This window comes from Danio aesculapii, chromosome 17 (assembly GCF_903798145.1).
Source record: "Danio aesculapii chromosome 17, fDanAes4.1, whole genome shotgun sequence".
Lineage (NCBI taxonomy): Eukaryota > Metazoa > Chordata > Actinopteri > Cypriniformes > Danionidae > Danio > Danio aesculapii.
The window spans coordinates 43384120-43411170 of NC_079451.1; the positions used below are offsets into that span (position 1 = coordinate 43384120).

A 27051-nucleotide genomic window follows, 5' to 3' on the forward strand; every position below is an offset into this window, starting at 1 on the left:
TGCCATCACCAAAATAAGCCTTTTTTTTAATAAAGTATTAAATAGGTTTCAGTAGTTCAGCACTTTCTCCTTTAGTCATTCCATTGTTATTACACAGAACTTGTTTATAACAGCTCCTTTGAAAAAATATTTTTTCCAGGAAAAAAACACGACGTGTTTAATACTTCTATTCCTTGCTGTATATTTAAAGGGTATGCTTTCCCAAAACTGAAAATTCTGTGATCATTTACTTGTCACAAACCTGTTAGAGTTTCTTTTTTCCATTGAACACGCACAAAAAAAAGACAATTTTGAAGAAAGCTGGAAACCCAAAATCCGGATTAATTCCAAAGTGTTTGTTTTCCTTACTATTGATGTCAATGGTTACAGGATTCTAACACCATTCAAAATATTATATTCACAAAATCATTTTGTGTTTAACAGAAAAAAATAAACTTAAAGGTCTGGAAGCACTTTCAGAGGAGTAAATAATGAGTAAATATACAAATGGTAAACAATCTGTTTAATTGATTTCACTGTTTCAACATTTACTCAGTATATTTAACAGTAAAAAAAATATGAATATCATATAGTTTTAACTGGGATTTTCTGACTGTACAGTAGGTCAAATGAACTAATATATATATAAGAGAAACTTGTTCATGCTTTTATCAGCAGCAGGGTGGATTACTGTAAGGGACTCCCCACTGGCCTTCCCAAAAAGACAGTTGAAGCTCTTCCAGAACACTGCTGCCAGGATTCTGACCAGAACCAGAAAATCAGAGCACATCACACCTGTCCTCAGTTCTTTACATTGGCTCCCAGTTACATTCAGAATAGATTTTAAAGTTTTATTACTCGTCTATAAATCACTAAATGGCCTAGAAGCTCACTACATTATAAATACGCTCACTGAATGCAAACCTAACAGGTCACTCAGATCTTTAGGATCAAGTAAATTAGAAATTCCAATAGTTCAATCAAAGCAGGGTGGATTGGCATTCAGCTATTCCGCCCTCCGCTGCTGGATCAGCTTTCAGAAATGATCAGATGTGCTCCAACATTAGGCACATTCAAATCAAGACTGAACACACATCTGTTTAGCTGTGCCTTTACTGAATGAGCACTGTGCTATGTCCCACAGGTCGCACTATTATGTCTTTCTTTACTTTTTCTTTCTTTTATAACCTGTTTGAACATTTTAATCTGTCTTTAATCACTTAATTCTTTAAATCATTTTTTTTGTTTCTTTTATTCTCGTTTATGTAAAGCACTTTGAATTACCATTGTGTATGAAATTGATCTGATATTGCAAAAAATATGATTTTTTATGACTTTTTATTGTATTTTTTGTAATATTATTTTATTATGTAATATAATTTTTTTTATATTATATTAAAAAAAAAGTTAAAAAGGCTACACATGTTCGACAGACCCTCCCTCATCAAAAAAAGTGACTGAAATTGTCTAAAAGTATATAAAATCTATACATCTAAACATCAGGTGCAAAGGCAACATATCTCCCTCATCTGCTTATGATCTGACTGACCAAAACACATCTTAATCCCAATCATAAAAAGCCAAAATCTCCCTCCCAAAAAAATCCCAAGTCAACCGTATAATGACAAACCTGGCCATTAATCTGGAGAAGACATGCGTGCATCCATCATGTATTAATTATTGGAGATGAACTAATCACCCGGTGCAGAAGCCAAGCAGAGAGGGATGAAAAACCCAGACAAGTGAAAAATTTGGCAACATATGCCTATTTACATGCAGAAGCTAAATGATAACAGCTATTAGCGCGGCAAAACGGATAAACAGCCATCTGTTGAGCTGAATAATACAGATGAGGATGAAAAAGAGGAGTATGAGGGCTTCAAAAGCGAAACCTTGTTATTGGATGAATCTGAGAACAGAGTTGAAGAGAAGAAAAAGAATTATTAGCCCTCCTGTCTATTTATTACAAATATTTCCCAAATGATATTTGACAGAGCAAGGAATTTTTCACAGTATTTCCTGTAATATTTTTTCTTCTAGAGAAAGTCTTTTGTTTTATTTCGGCTTGAATGAAAGCAGCTTTTAATTTCTTTAAAGCCACTTTAAGTTCAATATTATGAGCCCTTTTAAGCGATATTTTGTTTCAATTGCCTGTAACAAACCACTGTTATACAACGACTTGGCTAATTACCAAAACTTGCCTAATAAACCTAGTTAAACCTTTAAATGTCACTTTAAGCTGAATACTAGTATCTTGAAAAGTATCTAGTGAAATAGTATGTACTGTCATCATGGTAAAGTGCTTGTGCTTGATGTAAAAGTCTGCAGGATTCTCCGCTCTGCGCACATTAATCTAACACAAGGTGGTCAATGGCCATGGAGAGAAAAGCAATTTCGCATCCTTCGCTCACTGACCTGAGGAGAGCCAAGAGGAGGGACGGTCGGACAGAGGATGTGCACAAAAATAAATAAATAAAATAAATAAACACACACACCTGGAGTCACAATCTAAAGTATAGAGAAACTTGCTGTTTAAAATTAACATGAATTGGTGTTTGCATTCAGTACTGTGATATATGTCTATGTGAAAAAAGCCTGATTCTTCAGTGAGGAATAATGTAGGACAGGAATTTTAATTTGTAAAACATATTAACTTGTGAAATATATGATATGATAGTTAATATGGATTTAAGCTTAATAATAATAATAATAATAATAATAATAATAATAATAATAATAATAATAATAATATATTGTTAAATAATATATTCATTATTAAATAACAACTAAAACCCAAAATAATATTAACTATTATCATAACAAATAAAATATATAACAACAATTTAATATAATAATAATAATAATAATAATAATAATAATAATAATAATAATAATAATATTATTATTATTATTATTATTATTATTATTATTATTATTATTATATAAATTTACAGTAAATTTTATATTTGTTATTAAATAACAACAGTAACAACTAACAAAAATAATATTAATTATTATTATTATTAATATAATTATTATTATTATTAGTAGGATTTAAAAACAAATATGTAACACTTTCATATAATAATAATAATAATTAATTATTTTATTATTACATTTTTTTTACATTTTATTATTACATGCTTAACTAATCAATTGCAAATATTTTAAAACAGATAAACACTTCATTCAATGACAATTCATATTGCAGTAAATATAATAAATAAAAATAAATATTTAACTACTAGAACACTGTAATATATTTTTTTGCCTTAACTTTAAGTTATTTCAACTTGCATCAATTAAAGTGGCCTAAACATGAAGTTAAAATTTGAATAACTTAAAAACATAGTTGAAATATAAATCAACCTAATGAAATAAGTTAGCAGGGGTGTCAAAGTAAATTCCTAGAGGGCCGGTGTCCTGCAGAGTTTAGTTCCAGCCCTGCTTCAACACACCTGTTTATGTTGCAAACAAGCCTGAAGGACTTAAACAACAACAACAACAACAACAACAACATTAATACAACTATTATTATTATGTATTATAAACAAAATAGTATTTATTTGTAGTATTATTATTATTATTGTTGTTATTATTATTATTATTATTATTATTATTAAGCACACCAACAATATAATAATAATAATAATAATAATAATAATAATAATAATAATAATAATAATAATAATAATAATAATAATAATAATAATAATAATAATAATAATAATAATAATAATAATAATAATAATAATAATTATTATTATTATTATTATCAGTAGTAGTAGTAGTAGTAGCTAAAACATTTCATACAATAATGAGAATAATATAGATTGAAATCAAACAAAATAAACATTTAATACTATTACATACTGTCCACTGCGTCTGATGGAGAGTGTGAATGAAAACAATTTCTCTGCAGAGAAAATAATAACAAACAAATGAGATATGAAACCGGAAACATTGCAGTTACCTAATGAGAGCTTTAAACCAAACAACCAGCAAACTAACCTTGCAACCTAAAATCAAACTCAAGCGCTCCACAATACAACCCATGAATCAGCCTGTCATTGACCACTGCACAGCCGCTCTGAAATCACAGCCAGGTCCTGCTCATGTCATTACGGGGCCAGTGGACTCCATGACTGGACGCTTCCTATCTACTTTCAAAGGGATTGAGGAAGAGCTCGATTTAGAGATTAGTGCTCCTCTAGTGGCCTGCAGTATCTGTCTGAGAGCAGGGCAGGATTTGAGCAGCTGAGCGCTCGTATGATTGAGCCGCGGTGCTAAAAGGTCACGCTATCGACTGTGCCTAGTGTAATGGCCGCGGTTCGGTTCAAGCCCTGAATCTTTAATAACCTCCATCATTAGCTCTTTTAGGAAATCAGAGCCGTCTGAGCAGATTTGCTGCCTCTTACCATTGCAACGCTGAGATCCTATATTGTAGAATGTTGTAGGTTTGAATGGGTATTTGTGACTATTATGTTGGGTTCAGAATTAGCTATTTTTATTCATATTTTGGAATATTGCATATAAAAATACATAATGGAAATGCAAACTAATAGTCCTAATGTAATTCCAGTTTGACAGTTTTAGCTTCCGAGAATCGAGAAAGCTCCACATATTGATAAATAACCTTATGGCAGGTGTTTTAATGTAAAGTTTTCATTGCATTACCTCTTGTTATGGTTATGAAATACTTTTACAAAACGCAGGAAATTTTCATAGTAATGGTCTATTAGGTACATCAGTTTGACTGTTTGTTAACACAAATATCTGATCAGCCAATCACATCACAGGAACTCAATGCGTTTAGGAATTTAAAGGAGGTCAAATTTATCTGGAGTTCAACTTGTTAAAGGCGGATAAAAAGCATCAGAATGAGAAATTCAGGCAATTTAAGGGGATTTTTGGGCATTTTTACCCCAAAAACAAAAATTTACTCATTATTCACTCTCTCAAGTGGTTCTGATCCTTTATGAGTTTCTTTGTTGAACATAAAAAAAAAAGATGAAAATCTGTAACCACTGACTTGTAGCAGGAAAACCAAATACAATGGAAGTCAATGGTTTCAGGATTCAACGTTATTCAAAATATCTTTTTTTTGTGTTCAACGGAACAAAGAAACTCAGGTTTGTGAAGTAAATAATGCCAGACTTTTTTGTATAGTATTAGATGAACTATCCCTTTAATGCAAATCTGAAGGCAAAACCATATAGGTTTGAGTTTAGGTCTTGTGTAGCCTACTCCGGTGATTGACCAAAGAAATCTCTGGAATGTGCTGTGCAATGGCCTAAAGTTGGCAAGAAATGAAAGTTGACAGTCTTTTGTTCTCTGAAGGATGCATTTAGCACCTGAATCAATGCCATGAAGAATAAAAGCAGTTCTGAAGGCAAAAATGTCCAACTGACTGAAGCGAAAATTCATATTCCCTGTATTATCAGAAGTTTACTTATCAAACATTAAAAAAAAGATAAGCTATCCTGCTGATTACTTGCATGGCTGGAGATGTGCATTAACTAAGCACCAAAAATCTAATTTCAACAAATGTTAATTAACTGCTCAGGGAACCGAAGTTAAACTAGGAAACTAGCATTTTTATGAAATCATACATAACCGTCTGTTGTAGCACAAAATGCATAAAACTGTCAATGCCGAAAAGCTGGCAAATTGCTCATCCAATTAATGACAAAAAATAATGAACTACACCTTATAAATTTGTGGCCTCCAGGACAGATTAACACAGAAAAAAGGTTTAGCAATTAAGATCAGGAGAGTTATGGGATAAGCTTAACCATGTAAGATAATAAAACCTACTTAGACTAAAGACTTTACAAGCACTTTATCAGCAGGCCAACCTAAAGATAATGCCAGAGAAAAAAAGAGCAAGCCAAATTCCAAAAGCCCGGATTTTGAGAATTAATCAATTATTTGATAAAAATCATCAATCAATTAATGCTGAATTAATTTGGAGTTTGCTTTAGTCTCCTCTTCTTAATTCATATCTCAATCCTTCTATCTAGCGGAAATTTGAATAGTCTTTTACAGCTACTGTTTCTTTCATAATATAAACTCAATGTTTACAATGTTCAAGATCTGACAGGTCGTTGCTATACTTGAACCGGACTGAATATTATTTAAAAAAAATGAGTATGTATGCAAAAACACAAACCCATACACACATATGCATTGTATACATGCTATACTTTCTGCTAATGTTCCAGATTTTTAACAAAATTATGTCAGTAAAACAATATATATATATATATATATATATATATATATATATATATATATATATATATATATATATATATATATATATATATATATATATATATATATATATATATATATTGCAGTCTCCGGTTCATTTGCGGTTAAAAAAAAAAAGAATGATTAAAAGAAGTGAAATGCATTGTGGGAAACATTACCAAAATGTGGATACAGTTCACATTTGGGAACCTTACATACAGTACTGTGCACCACATGTACAAACTCCATAGCATTTTCTTCTGCAATTAACTGTCCTTAATCCAAATTATTTACAATTTATTGCTGGATTTCCATTCTAAACGGAAGCAAATCTTTGTCAAAAAAGTAGTAGTAAGTAGTAGTAGTATTGGTAAACTAGCACACAGCATGTTCACAGTCTGACAGAACAATTCAAGCAACATCTCCAGTTTATCTGTTGTTTGAAAAATGCTAAAACATTTGTAGTACACGGTTCTCAGTTTAAAATTCAAACTTTTAAACGACAAAAATAATAATAAAATATGTGAATTACCAAATGTGCATTCGGTGTGTTTCCATCAAATTATTAGAGCAGGTCACTGTAGTATTGGTAACCTAGCGACCAACAATAAACAAGACAAGCATAATGTTCACTGCGAGTCTATTCGGTAAATGTATTTCATTATTTGCATTGTCCTTTTTTCGCACAAAAAAGGGTACTGCATTATGGAGCGCATTACGGGGTGCATTGCATTATGGGATACAGCACTTCATGCAGTGTGTGTGTGTGTATACTATCATACTGTGACCTGCATATACAAACTCCATAGCAATAAAACAAGCTGTCCACATCCTAAACTATCCACAATCTACAGCCTTTTCCATCAAAACATGAAGCAAATCTTTTAATAGTTTATAAAAAAATGTATGTATGTATGTATGTATGTATGTATGTATGTATGTATGTATGTATGTATGTATGTATGTATATACCCTCTATGTGTATTACCCTATTTTTTTCAACATAAGTCCAAAGTCACCTCAAGTGAGTGTAAAAACTTGTTTTTTTATTATTATATTTCAAAATTTTATTCAGAATTTCCAGCACTCATTTATCATACATACTACCAAACGGGCCTTAATACAGGGTGCATTTGGGGAAGTGATTCCAGATTTTCAACAGAACGCAATTTGAGTAAAAAAAGTTGGTATTTCCTCTGGTTCATTTGCCAAAGTTGCAAAGAAAGGTCAAACGGAGTGCATTGCATTATGGGATACAGCACTCCATGCAGTGTGTGTGTATACAGTATACTCACATACTTCATCCTGCATATACAAACACCACAGCATTTCCTTCTAAAACAAGCTGTCCACATCCCAAATTATTCACAATCTATAGCCTTTTACATCCAAACATGAAGCAAATCTTTGTTTATAAAAAAATTTATATTATTTAAATCCCAAATGCAAATTAGTTGTTATTTGATGTTGTTGTTATCAAGTTATTTGATTAAACAAGACAAGCATAATTTTCACTGCGTCAGAGTTCATTCAGCAAATGCATGTCATTATTTGCTTTACCCTTTTTTTTCCCCATCCAAACCACTTCAAGTGAGTGTAAAAACTTTTTTTCCTGAATTGTATTTTAAATTTCCATCACTTGTTTCTTATACAATACCTCATAATGCACCTTAACACAGGGTGCATGCTGGGAAAAGATTCCAGATTTTCAACAGAATACAATTTGACTAAAAAACATTGGTATTTCCTTTGGTTCATTTGCCAAACTAGAAAAGAACAGCACTCCATGCAGTGTGTGTGTATACTCGCATACTGTGACCTGCATATACAAACTGCACAGCATTTTCATCTAAAATAGGCTATCCACATTGCAAATTTTTCACAATATTTAGCCTTTTCTATTCAAACATGAAAATAACTTAGTCAAAGTTCTCAAAAAAGTGAGATGCGTTTACATCAAGTTATTAGAGCAGCTCACTGTAGTATTAGTAACCTAGCAACCAACAGTAAACAAGACCAGCATAATGTTCCCTACGTCACAGTTTATTCAGAAAATATATTTTATTGTTTGCATTACCCTTTCTGTCATCCAAAGCCACCTTAAGTGGGTGTAAAAACTTTTTTATTATTATTAATAATTAAATTCCGAAATTTTCAAAAAAATGTCATCACTCCTTTCTAATATAATAATTAATGCACGTAGGGTGCATTTTGGGAAACGATTCCAGATTTTCAACAGAATTCAATTTGACTAAAAACATTAGTATTTTCTCCAGTTTTTGCCAAACTAGAAAAGAAAGGTTGAACATACTGTGACCCGCATATACAAACTCCACAGCATTTTCGTCTAAAATAAGCTATCCACTTCACAAATTATTCACAATACATAGCTTTTTCTATCCAAATATGAAGCAAATCTTGTCAGAGTTTACAGAATAAAAATAATATATTCATATACGTTTCCATCAAGTTATTAGAGCAGCTCACTGTTGTATTGGTAACCTAGCAACCAACAGTAAACAAGACCAGCATAAACTTCAATACGTCAGAGTGTATTCAAAAAATATATTTCATTATTAGCATTATCCTTTTTGTCATCCAAATTCGCTACCTCAAGTGAGTGTAAAAGCTTTTATTACTATTATTTTTATTATTATTAAATACCGAAATTCTATTTAAAATTTCCATCAATCATTTCTAATATAATTAATTCAAAATGCACACAGGGTGCATTTTGGGAAAGGAGTCCCTTTTTTTACAGAATTCAATTTTGACTAAAAAACATTGGTATTTCCTTCAGTTCATTTGTCAAACTAGAGAAGAAAGGTCAAACATACTACGAACTGCATATACAAACTCCACAGCATTTTCTTCTAAAATAAGCTCTCCACATTACGAATTATTCACAATACTTAATATAGCCTTTCCTATCCAAATATGAAGCGAATCTGGTCACAGAATATAAATAAATAATACATATCCGTTTCCATCAAGTTATTAGAGCAGCTCACTGTAGTATTGGTAACCTAGCAACCAACAGTAAACAAGACCAGCATAAAGTTTATTCAGAAAATATATTTCAGTATTTACCCGTTTGTCATCCAGAATTCCATTTGACTTAAAAACATTGTCATTTCCTCCATTTCATTTGTCAAACCAGCAAAGTAAGGTCGAATGGAGTGCATTGCATTATGGGATACAGCACTCCATGCAGTGTGTGTGTATGCTCACATACTGCGACCTGCATGAACAAACTCCACAGCATTTTCTTCTAAAATAAGTCGTCCATATCTCAAATCACGTCCAATCTGAGACAAACAATATGTGCAAACTGTTACAGTAAGCAGTACAGTGAGCATCTTGAACACACCTGTGCTCTTTAAATTCTTCATACAAGACCAGCAAGAGACCATTCTGATGATTTGTGTGGATTTTCCGACAGAAGCTGCCTGTTGTGCAGCCATGTCTGCTTTGATTGAAGCCTGCTAGCACTTGAGATGAAGCTCAGCTAGACAGGACGGCAAGAGTTCTGAAGGTCACTTTCTCACCGTCCGACCTCGCCGATCTGTCTGTTTATTGAAAGGCCCTGGATCGAGCCAACAGGAGCACAGAAACACGCTAGCATTCCAATGAGAACATCTCTCTGGTGCTTAAAATATGCAGGCGCGAACGCCGCGAATTAAACAGCAGCTAACAAACCCGCAGGAGTTTATCTAACACTAATTTGTCCAGATTTTCTTCCGCACCGCCGGACGGGAAGAGATGGGAGAGCGAAAAAAAAATCTCACGTGCACTCACCTGTGAAAGCCCCAGGTATATGGACACCGTCTCTGAGATGTACAAAAACCTCCCCTCCTTGTTTAGTGCAAATACAAATCCATCCAGGGACTGAAAGAGAGAGAAAAAGAGAAGAAACAAGTCAGGCGAGAGTCTCACAAATAGCTTATTCCTCACAGCGCGGAGAGCGAGAAAGCCATCAAGCCCCGGATTGCAAACAAAAACCGCATCCCGTGTGGGAAAACGTCTGACAGATCATTAAAGAGCAACAATTACAACGTCAATTAACAGCTCCGGATCACAGACGCCTCAACTCTGAGGGACGCTGCCAGCCGTACATAAATATTAGGCAGAATAAACGGCTCATTCATATCAATAAAGTTGGGTTTTTTGTTTGTTTTTTTCATGAAGGAAACTGTCAATGAGAGAGTATACTTTCAAAAAGAGTCACTGACAGACAGTAGCAACATATTATACTATCAATCCCAAAAACTATTAAATTCAGTGTGAAAATGCTGGGTTCCACTAGATTCCTTCATCTTGTCCCAACACAAATCAAAGTTAACTTAATCGTTTTTACAAATTTAAGTGGATTGAACCTAAAAAATTAAGTTATCCCCCTAATAAAAAACCTTAAGACTTGTTGTTTCAACTCATTTTAAATCAGTAGTTTGAACAAGCAGTAAAAGTCTTTTGACTTTAATTCATTTTCAAAGACATGCATGCCAAATTTTTCTTAAACCCTGTTTGAAATACAGTATAGTAAACAACCAGTGCATAACAGCCCCCATCTATATAAAACATACTATAGTAATGCATAGTAAATACCATATCATACTTTAGAATTGATCTGTTGAGGAAATTTTACAGTAACAACTATAGTAACATAAATTACCCAATATTGTAGTTTTCAACACCTTCTAGGGTATATTATACTACAGAACACCACAGATTACTGTAGTAAAAATTAAAGTATACTACACTGCCTGACAAAAGTCTTGTTGTCAGTCTCAGTTGTAAGAGCAACTAGTTAATCATTTGGCATCAGAAGTGGCTTATTTGAAAGGCAAAGGCCTCTAGATTATGCTTATTTGACCAAAATAAAATATGATCATGCCTTGATTTTGAATTATTTATTTAGGACAGTAAAATCTGACTTTTCTTGGACGAAAGCCTTGTCACTTAACAGAAATAACGTACAGTATAGAATATAAAGTCATGGTAAAAGAATTAATATTGTGTATGACTCCATACATCTCTGCACTGACTCAAATCACTTAATAAAGTCATCTGGAATGGCAAAGAAAGCGTTCTTGCAGGACTCACAGAGTTCATCAAGATTCTTTGGATTCATCTTCAATGCCTTCTCCTTCATCTTACCCCAGACATGCTTAATAATGTTCATGTCTGGTGACTGGGATGGCCAAACCTGGAGCACCTTGACCTTCTTTGCTTTCAGGAACTTTTGATATGGGATTGATGACTTTTGAATTAGATTAGTTTCAGTTCACTCTACAATATGCTGTAAGAAAAGTGTCAAATACTATAATATCTACTGTACAGTATACTTCACTTTACTATAGTATGATTCAAAAACACTAGTGTTTACTATAAAAAGCTTTTTTTAATCATGTGGGCACCTACATTTTTAATTTCAACAATTTTATACAAATCTATATCTGCTGCGTAAAAAAAAATGCTGGAATAGTTGGTGGTTCATTCCGCTGGGGCGATGCCTGATAAATATCTGAAGAAAAATTAATGAAATTACTTTCTACATAAAACATCTTCTTGAATAAGATTAAAATGTTGGGCTTTCCTTGATTTTGATGAATAATTGATCAGATGATTGGTTTGCTATTGATGGATCTCATATGAGTGACAGGTTGCCCCACCCACAAGCCAATCCACTGAACACCAATCAGAGATTTAGTTTGAGAGGGAGGGAAAGATCACGGAGCACACAAATTCAAAGGAAATACATAAAAATCAAATGACGTATATATAACCAGATAAATAATCTAGGATAAATTCTGCAATATCCCATTAAATGATAAGAATACAAACTCTCACGTTTGATTTATGGTGACTTTATGAGGAGAAATAACTAAAACTCCTTAAAAAAGGAGTACGTTTCTCACTGAGCACTCTTGAAATAACCTTGTTATTTCAATGCACAAAAGTAGCAGCGTGAAGAACGGGAACATTGTCCTGCACACTCATTGTAGCATTGAGGCAAAAGTGCTTGATTGTGAACAAAATCACCTCTGATTGGTCAATGACACACCGCAGCTGCAAAATCACTTTTTATTTTGCATGGTGTGAGCCGCTAGTGCAGCTTGGCAAGCGCTTGTGTTTTCAGTGCCACCATCGTTTTGCCGTCTGCCTACGCTCCCGCATTGAAAATGACAACCCAGGCTTCATTAGAGAAACAGGCCTGCATGTGACAACATTTCCGCAAAAGGATATTATGGTGCTTCTTGAATGTTTCATGAGACTTTATTGAACCCAGTGTAAAGTGAGTGGCACTTTTTATATGAAAAAGATAAAAAAAAGATAAAAATATATGGAAATTGTTGTACTGTATGTATTGTAGATGTTTACAAATGAAACATCGGAGTGGCGCTGTTGGTTAAATCTATAAATAAAATACCACTTACACTAAAAGTATACTTTAGACCAGGGCCCAAACTTTTCATATGAAGGGCCAAAAACCAAATATCATTGATAGCCATGGGCTGAAGATAAATATACCAAACTATTTCACATTAAAAGTCATCATGGGTAATTTCCTAATTTATTGTCATAATATTTAAGAATAAATAGAAAACATTACTTTGAATATTACCTAATGCAGCATAAAATTATAACTGCAATAAGACATGAACAAATCACATTTATAACACCTTGGAGTTTAGTAGTGAATACTCTGCTTTTGCTCACCAAAGTCTTTTGTCCGTTGGGTGACAGTATGTACATTTTAAACTAAATCTGAATAATTGACACCTCTTAAATTGAAACGTTTAATTTCAGTTAGCCTTTTTTTGTAGCTTAACAATAAAACAAACAAATAAAAGGTCCTATTAAATTAGAAATGACAGTCTCCAAACCATCCCAATCATTCTCCCGCTCTTAGATAGGATGGTGGGATAAATCGAAGGTTACCATGGGCCAACTTTGACCATCTCTTCCCTGGACCATTTCAATGTGGTGATATCAGTGCACAGCCCATAAACATTTCTTACTTGTTGTCATACTATTTCAGAACTGTAACAAAAGAGGCAATTCAGTCATATCGTAACGTTAAAACCACTGTCATAACATTATTTATCAATATGTGGACCTTTTGGATTCTCAGAAGTTATGGAAAACAGAAAAATGTAACAGAGGAAATACATTAGGACCATTGTTATGGTTTACATCCTTCAAAATGGTCTCTAAACCTAATGATAGTATTAACAACATGAGAAAAAAATAATAATTTAGCAAGTTTGCTATGAATTAGATTGCTTAACATACATTCAAACATCCCATAATTAGGTGAAGCAAAAAATCTAATAATCATTTATCATTCACATAATCAGTTTTCATTATATACTATGGTAAATGACTTTTGAGATCATAAGCAAGGAACCGCATGAAAATAAGTGACTATTAATTGATAATCAGCTGATGCAGAGTCAGAAATGTACTTTTTACATTAACAGGTAATATCCGAGGCATGGATTTGTCATGATCACCAGCGATCCACTCCTGGCAGATTGCTGGTGAACTACACATCATGCTAATGCACTACAATTCCCATCATGCCATTTCACACACACACACACACCGGTTTCTGTTCACCACTGATGACTCACACACAGCTGAATCCCATCATCACTGATCATCTGTTTACTCGCTTCACATCCGCTTCAGTCGCATGTCAAATTCACTTCACAATAGATGCGGATTCACGTGATGGACAGGGATTCTGTCTGCCCGGTGACTCTAGCTTCATTACTAAATGGCTAACATGGATTTTATTCAGAAAATAGTGTGTTTATGTGCTTTAGGAAGACTGAAAAACAGCACCAATTCATATGGAGCCATGCCCGAGTCCTGAATGAAGGAAGCTTTTAGCAGTGCTTCAGACTGAGCCGAGCCCAGTTTGATTAACTGTTGTCTGATGTCGGCAGGAGGATTCCCCCTGGGACACCAACAACAGGCGCTACATCATAATCACGCCCATACAAGAAAGAAAGCTCCTAATTGGTTAATGTGGTGCGAATGTCCGCTGAAGTTCAGATTTTCCAACTTAAATCCGTGCAAAATGCGTGTCAAAAAAAACAAATAAAAAAACAACTCGCGCTGCTTCATTCGCACAAATCACATCATTTATGCTGCCTCATTCGCGCATATCTCGCTGCAGGATGTCTATTTGCGTCTTTGCATTGACTTAACATGTAAATCACTCACGCTTGACGCTTCTTCCACGTCTGGTGGGAACGCAGCATCATAGACCACATGTACACCAGTTCAGGACTGACTAACAGGTCTTTGTTTGCAGTCATCATGTTAGTTTTGTTTGCTATTTGTTTTTGCCTGTCGTGTTCCTGATCTTAGTTTTGTTATTTTGTTATATTCTGACCTCCGCCTAGTTTTTGACATTATGCCCGTTTTCGATTATGTTTTGGATGCCCTGTATGTACCTGTTTTGCCCATTTTGACCATTGCCTGCTTACACGAATACTCTTATTAAATTGCACTTGGATCCTTAATTCTGTTGTGACAGGATTAAAATAAAATAAAATGAAATAATTATTATTAATGGTATTTCAACCATCATTTATGTCTGGTAATTTAAGCAGCAAATCAGCATATTTTAGTGTTGATTTACCATTAACTACTTTACTTATAGTTTAGTTTGTCATTTATTTATTTATTCATTAATTTATTCATCCATTTATTTTTATTCATACAAATTATATATATATATATATATATATATATATATATATATATATATATATATATATTTTTTTTTTTTTTTTTTTTTTAAGTATAAGCTTATTTACTAGCCCAGTGTTTCTCAACCACGTTCCTAGAGGACCACCGGCTCTGCACATTTTTAATGTCTCCTTAACCAAACACACCTGATTCTGATCATCAGCTCATTAGCAGAGACTGAAAGACCTGTAATGGGTGTGACAAAGGAGACATCCAAAATATGCAGTGGAGGTGGTCCTCCAGGAACGTGGTTGAGAAACAGTGTACTAGCAAATTATAAAAAAGATCATTTGCATATAGAATGTTTAAATATCCCCCCAAAAAAGGATTATTTCTTCCTAAGAAGCTTCTAACACAGAATTCACTGTAAACATGCAATTTATTACAATTATTATTAAATTATGTCCCTTTTTACAAGATGTAATACAAGTCTCTGATGTCCCAAGAGTGTGTGAATGTGAAGTTTTAACTTAAAATACCCCATAAATAATGTTTTACAACTCTTTGAAACTGCCCTTTTTAGGCTTTGATACAAATTGTGGTAACTGTCGCTTTAAATTCAAATGAGATTGTGCCCTCTTTTAAAAGGGCGGAGCTATAAATGCTCATGTGTCAGGATAGTGGCAGATTCAATAATCAAAACTAATGTCCTATGCTAATGAGGGAGAGATAGTCAATAATGGGTGGGGTTTTCCCCCTCTGATGACACTGTACATCGGAAGAATGTCAATCAAATCATTTCTGCAGACTGTTTTTATCAATTTTAATTATAAAAAACAAAAATTAGTAAATGTTTGCCATTAGAAGCTGGTTATACTTACACACTGCTGCCACACAACTGTGTTTAAACCCCTAATAAAAGTGATTTTTACATAATAGGTGCCCTTTAAGTCACATTCACATGCAACACATGTGTCAAAGCCAGTTCCTGGAGGGCCGCAGCTCTGCAGTTTAGTTCCAACCCTAATTAAACACACCTGATCAAACTAATTAAGTGCTTTAGGCTTGTTTGATACCTACAGATAGGTGTTTTGAAGCAGGGCTGGAACTAAACTCTGCAGGGCTCCAGCCCCGAATTGACTTTGACACCCCTGCCATACAGCATGGCTAATATATAGGCTACATGTAAAAAAACAACAAATTAAATCACATTTACCTGATTCCAAACTTGACAAATACTCAAAAAAAAAGCCACAAAATTATTTGTTTTGGTCATATTTACATTATCCAACAATTTAATAAAAAAAAAAATAATAATAACAATAATAATAATAAAAAAAAGAAAAAAAACATGCTCTGATGCCACACTAAAACACATTGTGTATGACCAGCCCCTGCAGATCAGAGCAAGGCTGAAAACACAGGCCAATTTACAACCATTTCAGTGCAAGAAACCTTGACGGATATTCTAAGTGGACATCAGGGGAAAAATTAAATGCTAAATGTGTAGAATACGCTCCCTTGAAGCTGTTTTTGTTGCTGTAAGTAATGTAAATAAGCATCTGTGTTAGCATAGCATTTATGTTAACGCATCTACATTGGCGTATTAGCATTTCAAATGTAAAGTGCCATATAATGGGCCGGTATTAGCATTAGCGCAGGTCTAGCACATCACCTCCAGCAGATGCGTGTTCTGGGAGGCAGTGATGTGCTCACGGGACGTGCTGTTGTCAGCTGCATATCAGCGTGCTGTAAATAGCCCGAGGCTGCGCTGTTTTATCGGCGAGTAGAGACCGAGAGCTCTCTCGCCAGCTGCCGACACTGCTTTAAACTCGGAAATAAACGAGCCAGCGACGCTTTCCACCGTGTCTGTGTAAGCCTGATTTTCATAAAAAGGTGATCAGATCAGTTGTGACATTGTGCACAATACCTTGTTTTTTTATTTCCCTCTCTCTCGCTTCAATCCTTTCTGACATTTCGTATCACCCTACAGATTATCTGAGCCAGTGGGGGACAATATGTAATTAACCCATGTGACCTCAGCGCCTTAATTGTTGACTGCTGGAGACCCGACAGCAGCACCTCCAGCAGTGACATCTCAAGATTTCTTCAGTACGGAATTGCTAATTATACACACATCATACAAAAAAAAAAATCCCTTTTGCTGTATGATTTAGGCTTTATTTTGTGGAATATTCATGGATTTGATGGCATCATTTCATTGGTGGTGCTTGATAAATGCTGTATTATGGATGAAATATTGGTTTGATTCTTCATCGTCTGTATTTGATACATGAATAATGGTGCAAATATCTAAAATGAGCTTTTTTGGTGGGGGAATTATATCCACAGTGAAAATATTTCCCCTCAATGAAAAAAAAAAATTGTTTGATAGAATGATTGTAAACAAACGCGGTTTATAAAATGTAAAAAAATAAAAATAAATAAAAAAATAGTTTTTTAATTTTCCGCCAGTTTTATTACACTATGTAACTACAAACGACTCAAGCATAGATGGGAAAACTGATTGAAAATCTTGAATGAAACGCTAATTGTCAATTCCCATTCAATTCATTCTGCTAAGCTAAGCTAAAAGTGACATCACCAGAACAAGAAATCAGCTTAATTTATTTTTAAAAATTGTTCAAGTCATCGGCGCGATAGCCCAGTGGTTAGTGCGCTGACATATGATGCGGCAGCGCTCCGGGCATCCCGAGTTTGAATCCCGGCTTGTGGACCTTTCCTGATCCTACTTCCTCTCTCTCCCACTTCACTTGCTGTCAACCTACTATCCTGTCAAAATAATGGAAAAATGGCAACACAAAATAATAATTGTTTAAGTTAACTGTTTAACTCTAGGAGACTTGTAAAATGAGCCTTTCAAAAACATTTTGATTAAAATATCTACATTCATTCATTCATTCATTCATTCACTTTTCGACTTAGTCCCTTTATTAATCCGGGGTCGCCACAGCGGAATGAACTGCCAACTCATCCAGCATTTGTTTTATGCAGCGGATGCCCTTCCAGCCGCAACCCATCACTGGGAAACACATACATACTTATTCACACACACTACGGACAATTTAGCCTACCCAATTCACCTGTACCGCATGTCTTTGGACTGTGGGGGAAACCGGAGCACCCGGAGGAAACCCACGCTATCGCAGAACATGCAAACTCTACACAGAAACGCCAACTGACCCAGCCGAGGCTGTTAAACCAGCGACCTTCTTGCTGTGAGGCGACAGCACTACCTACTGTGCCACTGCCTCGCCCATTAAAATATCTTATTAACAGAATTTGAGTTTTCGGTTTTGGGTGAACTCTCCCTTTAAGAGACCTTTAGGTAAATGCTTGTTTTCAGAGTAAAATGTCCAACCTCCTTCCCAAACTTTGTGTCCTGTACCGAAAGAAAATTATATACGCAGTGCAATGATACCTTCAAAAAGGCTTTAAGTCACCCTAAAAAAAATTCCATGCAGTCTGTGCAGTTTGTGTTAATTGGTTAAACACCTTGATCATTTAAAAAAGAAATAAAAATATACCAGCTAAATGCCATCTAGTTGCTGTGCACATTCTTATAATTATGATGTGTTTTTTTCTCTTTATGTATTGAGTATCTTGCATAATAAATTTGTAGCAAGGGCAAATTATTTTTGACAAAATGTATGCCTTTATTACATTGGAATATCAATTAGTAACTTAAAACCTCAACTGATGACCTCAAAACACCTTTTTACCACAGTATGATTTGTCTAGCATTGCAATTTAATGTCTGCATCACATAAATATAGGTAATTAAGTCTATACTCTATGTTTGGCTATTCTAATGTAGTAAACTTGCTTAGTAGCTCACCTGGTGAATAATATAATGCAAAAATGATGCTGTCTTTGGTTCTTGATAAACACTGTTTTATGTTTTAAAGGGATAGTTCACCCAAAAATAAAGATTCTGTCACATTTACTGGACATCCAGAGATTTTTGTCAATGGGTGCCAGCACCAACATTCTTCAAAATGTCTTCTTTTGAGAAACTCATAACTGCTTAAGACCACATTAGGGAGAGTAAAAGATGAGGGTATTTTCAGTTTTGGGTTAACTGTCCATTATTATCAATGCTTTTATATTTATTATCATCAACACATTTGTGCTTCTAAATATATTTCGGAAAGAATATAAGCTCAAAGTAACTTAAAAAAAACTGCAAGCCCCAAACATTAAGAAAACAAGAGAAAAAAAGTAATTATAATGGAAGTCAAAATTATTAGCCTTCCTGTGTATTATTTTTTTTCTTTTTTAAATATTTAACAGAGCAAGAATTTTTTTACAGTATTTCCTATAATATTTTTCTTCTGGAGAAAGTCTTATTCGTTTTTTTTCAGCTAGAATAAAAGCAGTTTTTTAAAACCGTTTTAAAGGTCAATATTATTAGCTCTATTAAGCAATATGTTTTTGGTATGTCCACAAAAACAAATCACTGCCATACAATGACTTGCCAAATTAGCTGATTTAAGCTTTTAAAATGGTCACTTTAAGCTGAATACTAGCATCTTAAAAAATATCTAGTAAAATATTATGTAATGTCATCATGGCAAAGATAAGAGAAATCAGTTATTAGAAATGAGTTATAAAAACTATTATGTTCAGAAAGGTGTTGATAAAAAAAAAAAATTAAATAAATCTTTCCGTTAAACAGAAATTGGGGGAAAAAATATACAGGGGGCTAATAATTCTGGAGAGCTAATAATTGTGACTTCAACTGCATAGGTTCACTCGATCCTTTCAAATGCTGCATTGTTTATAAACCAGCAATCCTAGCCTCTCCTTCTTAAGACTCCATCCCTAATGGAGCGGCATCTCGTCCCGGTAGAGGCTCTGTTTTGGCTTTTGTGACCTGAGAGAGTCTCCTGCGTCCCCCTGCCTTCACCTCCAGCAGCTCCACAATCATCTCCTCCTGCTCTCTGAGGAGCTGCGGCTCCCCTCCATGATAAACGGCTTCTGTTTACAGGCTAACCACTGTGTAAAGTGCACAATAAATCACCAGCCAGACAAACTTCTGGGGGAGAAAAGTGTAACATTAAGATGGGCCTTTTTTGTCATTTGTTTAAAGCAGTCATGCCTTGCAAGCAGCTTCTCTCTCTCTCTCTCTCTCTCTCTCTCTCTAAGAAATGAAATGGAAAAGAGGAATGATAAGAACATTGAATCCCTTTTTATAAACCTGGTAAAATCAAGAATCATTGTTGCTTTTAATTATTGTAAAATGAATGCAATTAAGGTTTTTGAAATTGAATGGTGTTGCGATGTTGGGTTGTGCTTTGTTATTAATGAGGAGTTGTATTTTACAAACAAATTGATTTTATTTGTAAATGAATTGTTAATAAGGGTAACATGGTGGTCGCATCAAAGCAAGAAGGCCCTGGTTCGAGCCTCGACTGGGTCAGTTGGCATTTCTGTGTTTGCATGTTCTCTCTGTGTTGGTTTCCTCCAGGTGCTCCGGTTTCCCCCACAGTACAAAGACATACTCTATAGGTGAATTGGGTAAGCTAAATTGTCAGTAGTGTATGTGTGTGAATGAGAGTGTATGGGTGTGTTCCAGTGATGGGTTGCAGCTGGAAGGGCGTCCGCTGTGCAAAACATATGCTGGATAAGTTGGTGGTTCATTCCGCTGTGGCAACCCCTAATTAATAAAAGGGACTAAGCTGAAAAGAAAATTAATAATTAAGACAAAAGCAAAAGGTGTATTTTTTAAAAAAGGTGTTAGATCACATTTGTTTAATAATAATTTTATTTGATTCAGATTTTCCTATTGTATTATTAGCAAATATTTTAAAGATTTCTCATGTTCATTAATGTTTTAGTATTTTTTACTATTTATTTTGTTGAAAGTATTCAAAAATTGATGTTACATAAAAAAATAAAAAAGTTCAATTGTTTTCAATTAGATTTTACATAATACAAATACATCTTACTGTGAATATCATTATAAATAAAGAAAAAATACAGTTTTATAAATAAAAGTTTTATGAATATTCTCAGTTAATACAAGTAATGAAAAGTAGATAAAATCCTAAATATACTACTACTACTAATAATAATAATTATTCTTCTTCTTCATTCAATCATTTTCTTTTCGGTTTAGTCCCTTTATTAATCATGGATCGCCACAGCAGAATGAACTACCAACTTATCCAGCACATGTTTTATGCAGCTATAACCCATCACTGGGAAACACCAATACACTTTCATTCACACACATACACTATAGCCAATTTAGCTTATTCAATTCACCTACACCACATGTCTAGGGGCTTGTGGGGGAAACCAGAGCACCAGGAGAAACCCCACGCCAACACGAGTAGAACATGCAATCTCCACACAGAAACGTCAACTGGCCCAGCCGAGGCTCGAAACAGCAACCTTCTTGCTGTAAGGCGATCGTGCTACCCACTGCTCCATGACGCCCACTTCATGGTTTTAGTTACTCTCAAATAGTAGAAGTAAAAAAGTCATATTAATTCCGCATCTTGTGAATTAATTTAATATAAAAAGACATGACTTTCTCAGGTGTTGGGTTGCGGCTGAAAGGGCATCCGCTGCGTAAAACATATGCTGGATTAATTGGTGGTTCATTCTGCTGTGGCAACTCCTGAATAATAAAAGGGACTAAGCCGAAAAAAAAAAAAAAAAAAAAGAATGAATAAAAAACATGACAGCAAAAAGTGTATTTTTTTTTAATGTTGTAGGCAATATTTGTTCACAAAAACAGATTTTATTTTATTCCATTTATTTTCTTATTGTATTTAAGTGAATTATGCATTTCCATCAAGTTATTACAGCAGTTGAGTGTAGTATTGGTAACCTAGCAACCATTTTTAAATTTCCATTTTTCCCCAAAATAAAAAAAGTAATAATTTTTGGCAAATCAAATGAAATGGTTTACGATCTGACTTTAAATAAAATACAGCTAAAACTCACTGTGAATATCATTATAAATGAAAACAACAGGTTAACAATGTCTTATAAATATGCTCTGTTAATGTACTGTAAGTAATGAAAAGTGAGCACAGGAAAAAAAATAATATTACTATTTCTTGTTTTTATTTATTTTTTTTATACCAGTTGTGAACAGTATTGTGTACATAAAGAAAAGTGAAAAACTTTAATTTGACCTGTAGTTTTTATTTAATTTTAGTTATAATGATATTGTAACGATAACCAGCAACTCCAGCTTGTGCAGATCACTGGTAAACACACAATTCACTAACAAACTACAAATCTGCCATTTTAGGCTACAAGTTCCAGTCATGCACCGCTCACACACACCTGTTCTGAGTTCCAGTGATACCAATACTACAGTCAGCTGCTCTAATAACTTGATAATGCATAAATCTAACCCAAATCGTTCGTTCTTTCTCTTTCGTTACTCCCTTACTGGCCGATGCAGTGGAGCAGTATGTAGTTATGTCGACTCACAGCAAGAAGGTCGCTGGTTTGAGCCTCGGCTGGGTCAGTTGGCGTTTCTGTGTGGAGTTTGCATGTTTTCTCTGCGTTCACGTGGGTTTCCTCCAGGTGCTCCGGTTTCCCCCACAGTCCAAAGACATGCGGTACAGGTGAATTGGGTAAGCTTAATTGTCCATAGTATATGAGTGTGAATGAGTGTGTGAGGATGTTTCCCAGAGATGGGTTGAGGCTGGAAGGGCATCCGCTGCTTAAAAACATGCTGGATAAGTTGGCAGTTCATTCTGCTGTGGCGACCCCGGATTAATAAAGGGACTAAGCCGACAAGAAAATGAGTGAATACTCCCTTACTTGCAGTTCTTCTGGAACAAATGAGCCTTTGATGCAACCAAAACTCAAAAATAAAGAAAAAAAAAAGAATCTATTTTGTAATATAGACTTCCAGCAGCAATCCTCTCAGATCCACACACCAAAAAATACCCCCAATGACCACCCAAATGATCAATGACCTGCATGCACACACAATGCTGCTCTATGCTGACTTCAGATGAAACTAGAAAGCTTCGGTGTCGTCAAATGATTGAGAGACTCCAGTCATTCAGCTTTACAAGACGGAAACCAGCTCTAGAACTCAGCAGACTGATGTTTTCTCCAACAAAGGACAAGTATACATGAGCTGAAGGACACGCAAGCTGGTAAACATCAATCTGGAGTGTGTCCCCCGTCCAGAGCCACCGCACGGCCACATTAACACACACAGTGGACGCTCACCATTAACATATCATTAACTATTAGTTCAGGCTAAATGAACAGACAGAGAGAGAATGACAGAGAGAGAGAGAGAATGACAGAGAGAGAGAGAGAATGACAGAGAGAGAGAGAGAGAGAGAGAGAGAGAGAGAGAGAGAGAGAGAGAAAGAAAATGACAGATAGAGAGAGAGAGAGAAAGTGCTGATGGAGGAGACGCCACATGCTCATCTCCATCAGTCTCACTCCTCCATCAGGACAGACACCTTAGGCCATGTCCACACATATACACGGGCACTTTAATAAACAAATGCTCCCGCATTCATTCATTTATTCATTTTTTTTTGGCTCAGTCCACTTAATAATCTAGGGTTGTTACAGTGGAATGAACCACCAACTTATACAGCATATCTTTTATGCAGCGGATGCCCTTCCAGCTGAAACCCATCACTGGGAAACATCCATACATTCTCATTCACACACATACATTACAGTAAATTTTTTAGCATACCCAATTCACCTATACCGCATGTCTTTGGACTTGTCGGTGAAACCGAAGCACCCGGAGGAAACCCATGCGAACATGCAAAAATTCACACAGAAATGTCAACTGACTCAGCCAAGGCTCAAACCAGTGACTTTCTTGCTGTGAGGTGATCATGCTACCCACTGCGCCACCGCGTCGCCCTGTGTAAAACATATGCTTGATAAGTTGATGAATGATGAATGAAGGGACTAAACCGAAGGAAAATAAATGAAAACATCAACAAATAAAAAGTTCAGTATCTACACTGTAAAAAATAAATCCGTAAAATTTTCGGTGAGAAAAAAAAAAAGGGGGGGGGGCATGATTGGGTCGCTGTGGTTGCCAGTATTTTACCATAAAAAATACGATACAAACCGTAAAAGATATTTTTAATTTTTAAAGTAAACTACTGTTTTTCATTAATTTATAGATGTAATTTGTCTGCATTTTGAATTACCAACATCTACACATCTTCTGTTACACAGTTAGACACGTTAACACAGCCATATGCAGGTGATGATGAGAAAGTTACACAATAAACCAATCCTCATGCCAAACAACTTTTCCCACAAGCAGAAAAGTGTATCTGTGTATAGAAGGTGCTCATTGTCATTCACAGCTACTAAACTCCAGTATTGTAACACGCATAACATTAAAGTCATGAAATAAATTTTGTTTATCAACATTAGATGTAACATAAATCTCTAATGTACATAACTGATGGGGAAACAACTAAAAAGATCCATAGTAATGTTAACAAAAAGCATAGAAAGTGATGTGACATACAGGGAATTCTGGGAAAGTCAATTTTCAGTTATTTACCGTACATATTAAGGAAACATTCTGTTAACCAGGTTACAGATTTTCACTGTAGCAGTTTTACTTTTTTACAGTTAAAAAAAAATTAAATAAAAAAAAAAAAAAAAAAAAAAAAAAAAAAAAAAAAAAAAAAAAAAAAAAAAAAAAAAAAAAAAAATCACAGCCATTTTTTACAGTGTACTGCAAATATCACTACAGCAAAGGATCCTATTCATTTGAGGTTGGCATCAGGTAATATTTGTTTATGTTTAAAGTGATATTCAGAGAGAGAAAAAGAACCTGAATGTGTTTGTGAGAGAGATGGACAGATGAGAGGTGTTAACAGAGATCTTATCAGAACGGCAGCCGAGAGAGAGAGAGAGAGAGAGAGAGAGAGAGAGAGAGAGAGAGAGAGAGAGAGAGAGAGAGAGAGAGAGAGAGAGAGAGATCTTTTTCAGTGAAGTCGATTCTCAGGCTGACACGTCATGTAGAAATGTGCAAATATGGATGTGCGCTATTGATCCGAGTATTGAAGCAGAGGCAGCGCTGATCCTCTGATGTGCAGACCAGCCTTATTTACTGACCTGCTTCACTCCAAATCACCATTACAACACCACATTTAGGGGAGGTGTGAGAGCATCAGATCCTACCGCACACACACTTACACTATCAACTGTTCTTCAAGACTTCAGCTTCTGAACTGTGTTTGGGATTTCACTAGCAAATATTAAAGTACAAATATAATCAAAACGAACGATATTGATTTTGTGAGCTCACATTGCTAGTTTTGTGGTGAAAATTCATATGTGCATGTCATTGAGGAAAAAAAATAAAAAATAAAATAAATAAAGAGTTTGCCCTTGTAATCTGAAAATGCTCTTCCTGTTTGTTTTTAGTTTAATTCTCAGATTACGTCTGTTTGAGGTATTGGGCGTGGCTAACATACTTAACCACGCCCCTCCAGCTGTCAGTTTTGACAACAAACAGAAATGGTGAGGATGAGTCTGTTAGGTTGTAATAACTAAGAATAACTGAATGAATTGCCTACTTTACTAAATCCAATCAGCTCGCAGTATAAAAAAATAAGCCACACCCACTGTTTTCTCATTTAATACTCCATTTCTCTAGGAATGGAGTCACAATATGAAAAAAAAAAATGGTTGAAATTTCTGGTTCATGCAGACTTTAAAGTCTGCATGAAATCAAAATTGACAATTATTTTGCTAGCGCATGTTGTTATTATTAAGGCGCTTATTTAATCAAGTAATTAGGCAATTAATCTGTGCAAGTTAATCCACTGTTTAAAATACGGTTTTCATAATCTTTAATAAAAAATCTGAAAATTTGCTTCTGCTACATGGAACGGCAGACCTTCTCTGATGATGCAAGTTCGACTGATTGGTCGAAATATGTTTAGCCACACCAAACCGTTGGTTTACTGCTAGTGAAAGATGGAGGATAAAAAAATATATATAAAAAAGCCAAATATAAATTGTATAATAATAATAATAATAATAATAATAATAATAATAATAATAATAATAATAACTATAACAATTTTCATTAGATAATGGTTAAGATGAGGAGCACAGAAATAAGCAAATTATAAAATAACACTAACGTGCCTTACCTATCACAATTTTCATTATATAATGGTTAAGATGAGGAACACAGAAATAAGCTTAATAACAACAATAACTTGCCTTACCTATCATACACAGAATTTTCACTATATAATGGTTCCAGGATTTAACATTAACATTTTAATGCTTCCTTTTACATATTTTAGTTATATTATACAAGTTTTAGTTATTCTATTTTTTTTGTTATTTTGATTTTTACAAAAGTTGAGAAAAATGTTTAAATCTTTTTAATTGTATTTTTTAATAATAATAATAATAATAATAATAATAATAATAATAAGATAGTTCTTTTTTATTTGTAATTTGTCATTGCGTTAAACTATGAATGAATGACTAAACTATGATGAAAATGTATACATTTTAGTTAAGTTATGCTTCAGTTAACCGTTTATTTAATGCAATATTAATGCAAACCTATAAATAGTCTGCAAATATTTCTTATTTATATAAATATTTATAACTATGCATTAACAGTTTGTAGATCTTTCTCTAGATAGATAGATAGATAGATAGATAGATAGATAGATAGATAGATAGATAGATATCCATCCATATAAATAATAATAATAATAATAATAATAATAATAATAATAATAATAATAATAATAATAATAATAATAGTTTGCTTATTTACACTTTATTGTGCCCAATGGGAAAATTTGTCTTGCACTCTAGGCCCTTATTTGCATACACTGAACAGAAACAGACATCAAAACATAAATCAACACAATCAGTCAATCATTAGCAAGTCAGTCTAATTGATGTAGGTAAAAAAAGATTTCTTAAAACGATTATATCTGCACACAGGCAGCCTGTATCATCCACCAGAAGGCCATTTTGATGGCTTCGTCCTGACCTGATTGCTCAGAGAGATTGTAAGGATTGATATTCAATAATATTGGCGGTTCATTTCGCGGTGGCGACTGATTAATAAAA

At 34.3% G+C, this 27051-nt stretch overlaps 1 protein-coding gene across 3 annotated transcripts in view; it reads right to left on the reverse strand.

Moving 5' to 3' along the window:
* Window positions 1-27051, reverse strand: part of LOC130244215 (neuronal PAS domain-containing protein 3) — a 620066-nt gene that overhangs the window by 222720 nt on the left and 370295 nt on the right. For all 3 annotated transcript variants that reach the window (XM_056476532.1, XM_056476531.1, XM_056476533.1), the window contains exon 5: window positions 10033-10122. In XM_056476532.1, coding sequence (XP_056332507.1) covers window positions 10033-10122 — 90 coding nt within the window. The remainder of the gene's footprint in view (window positions 1-10032; window positions 10123-27051) is intronic.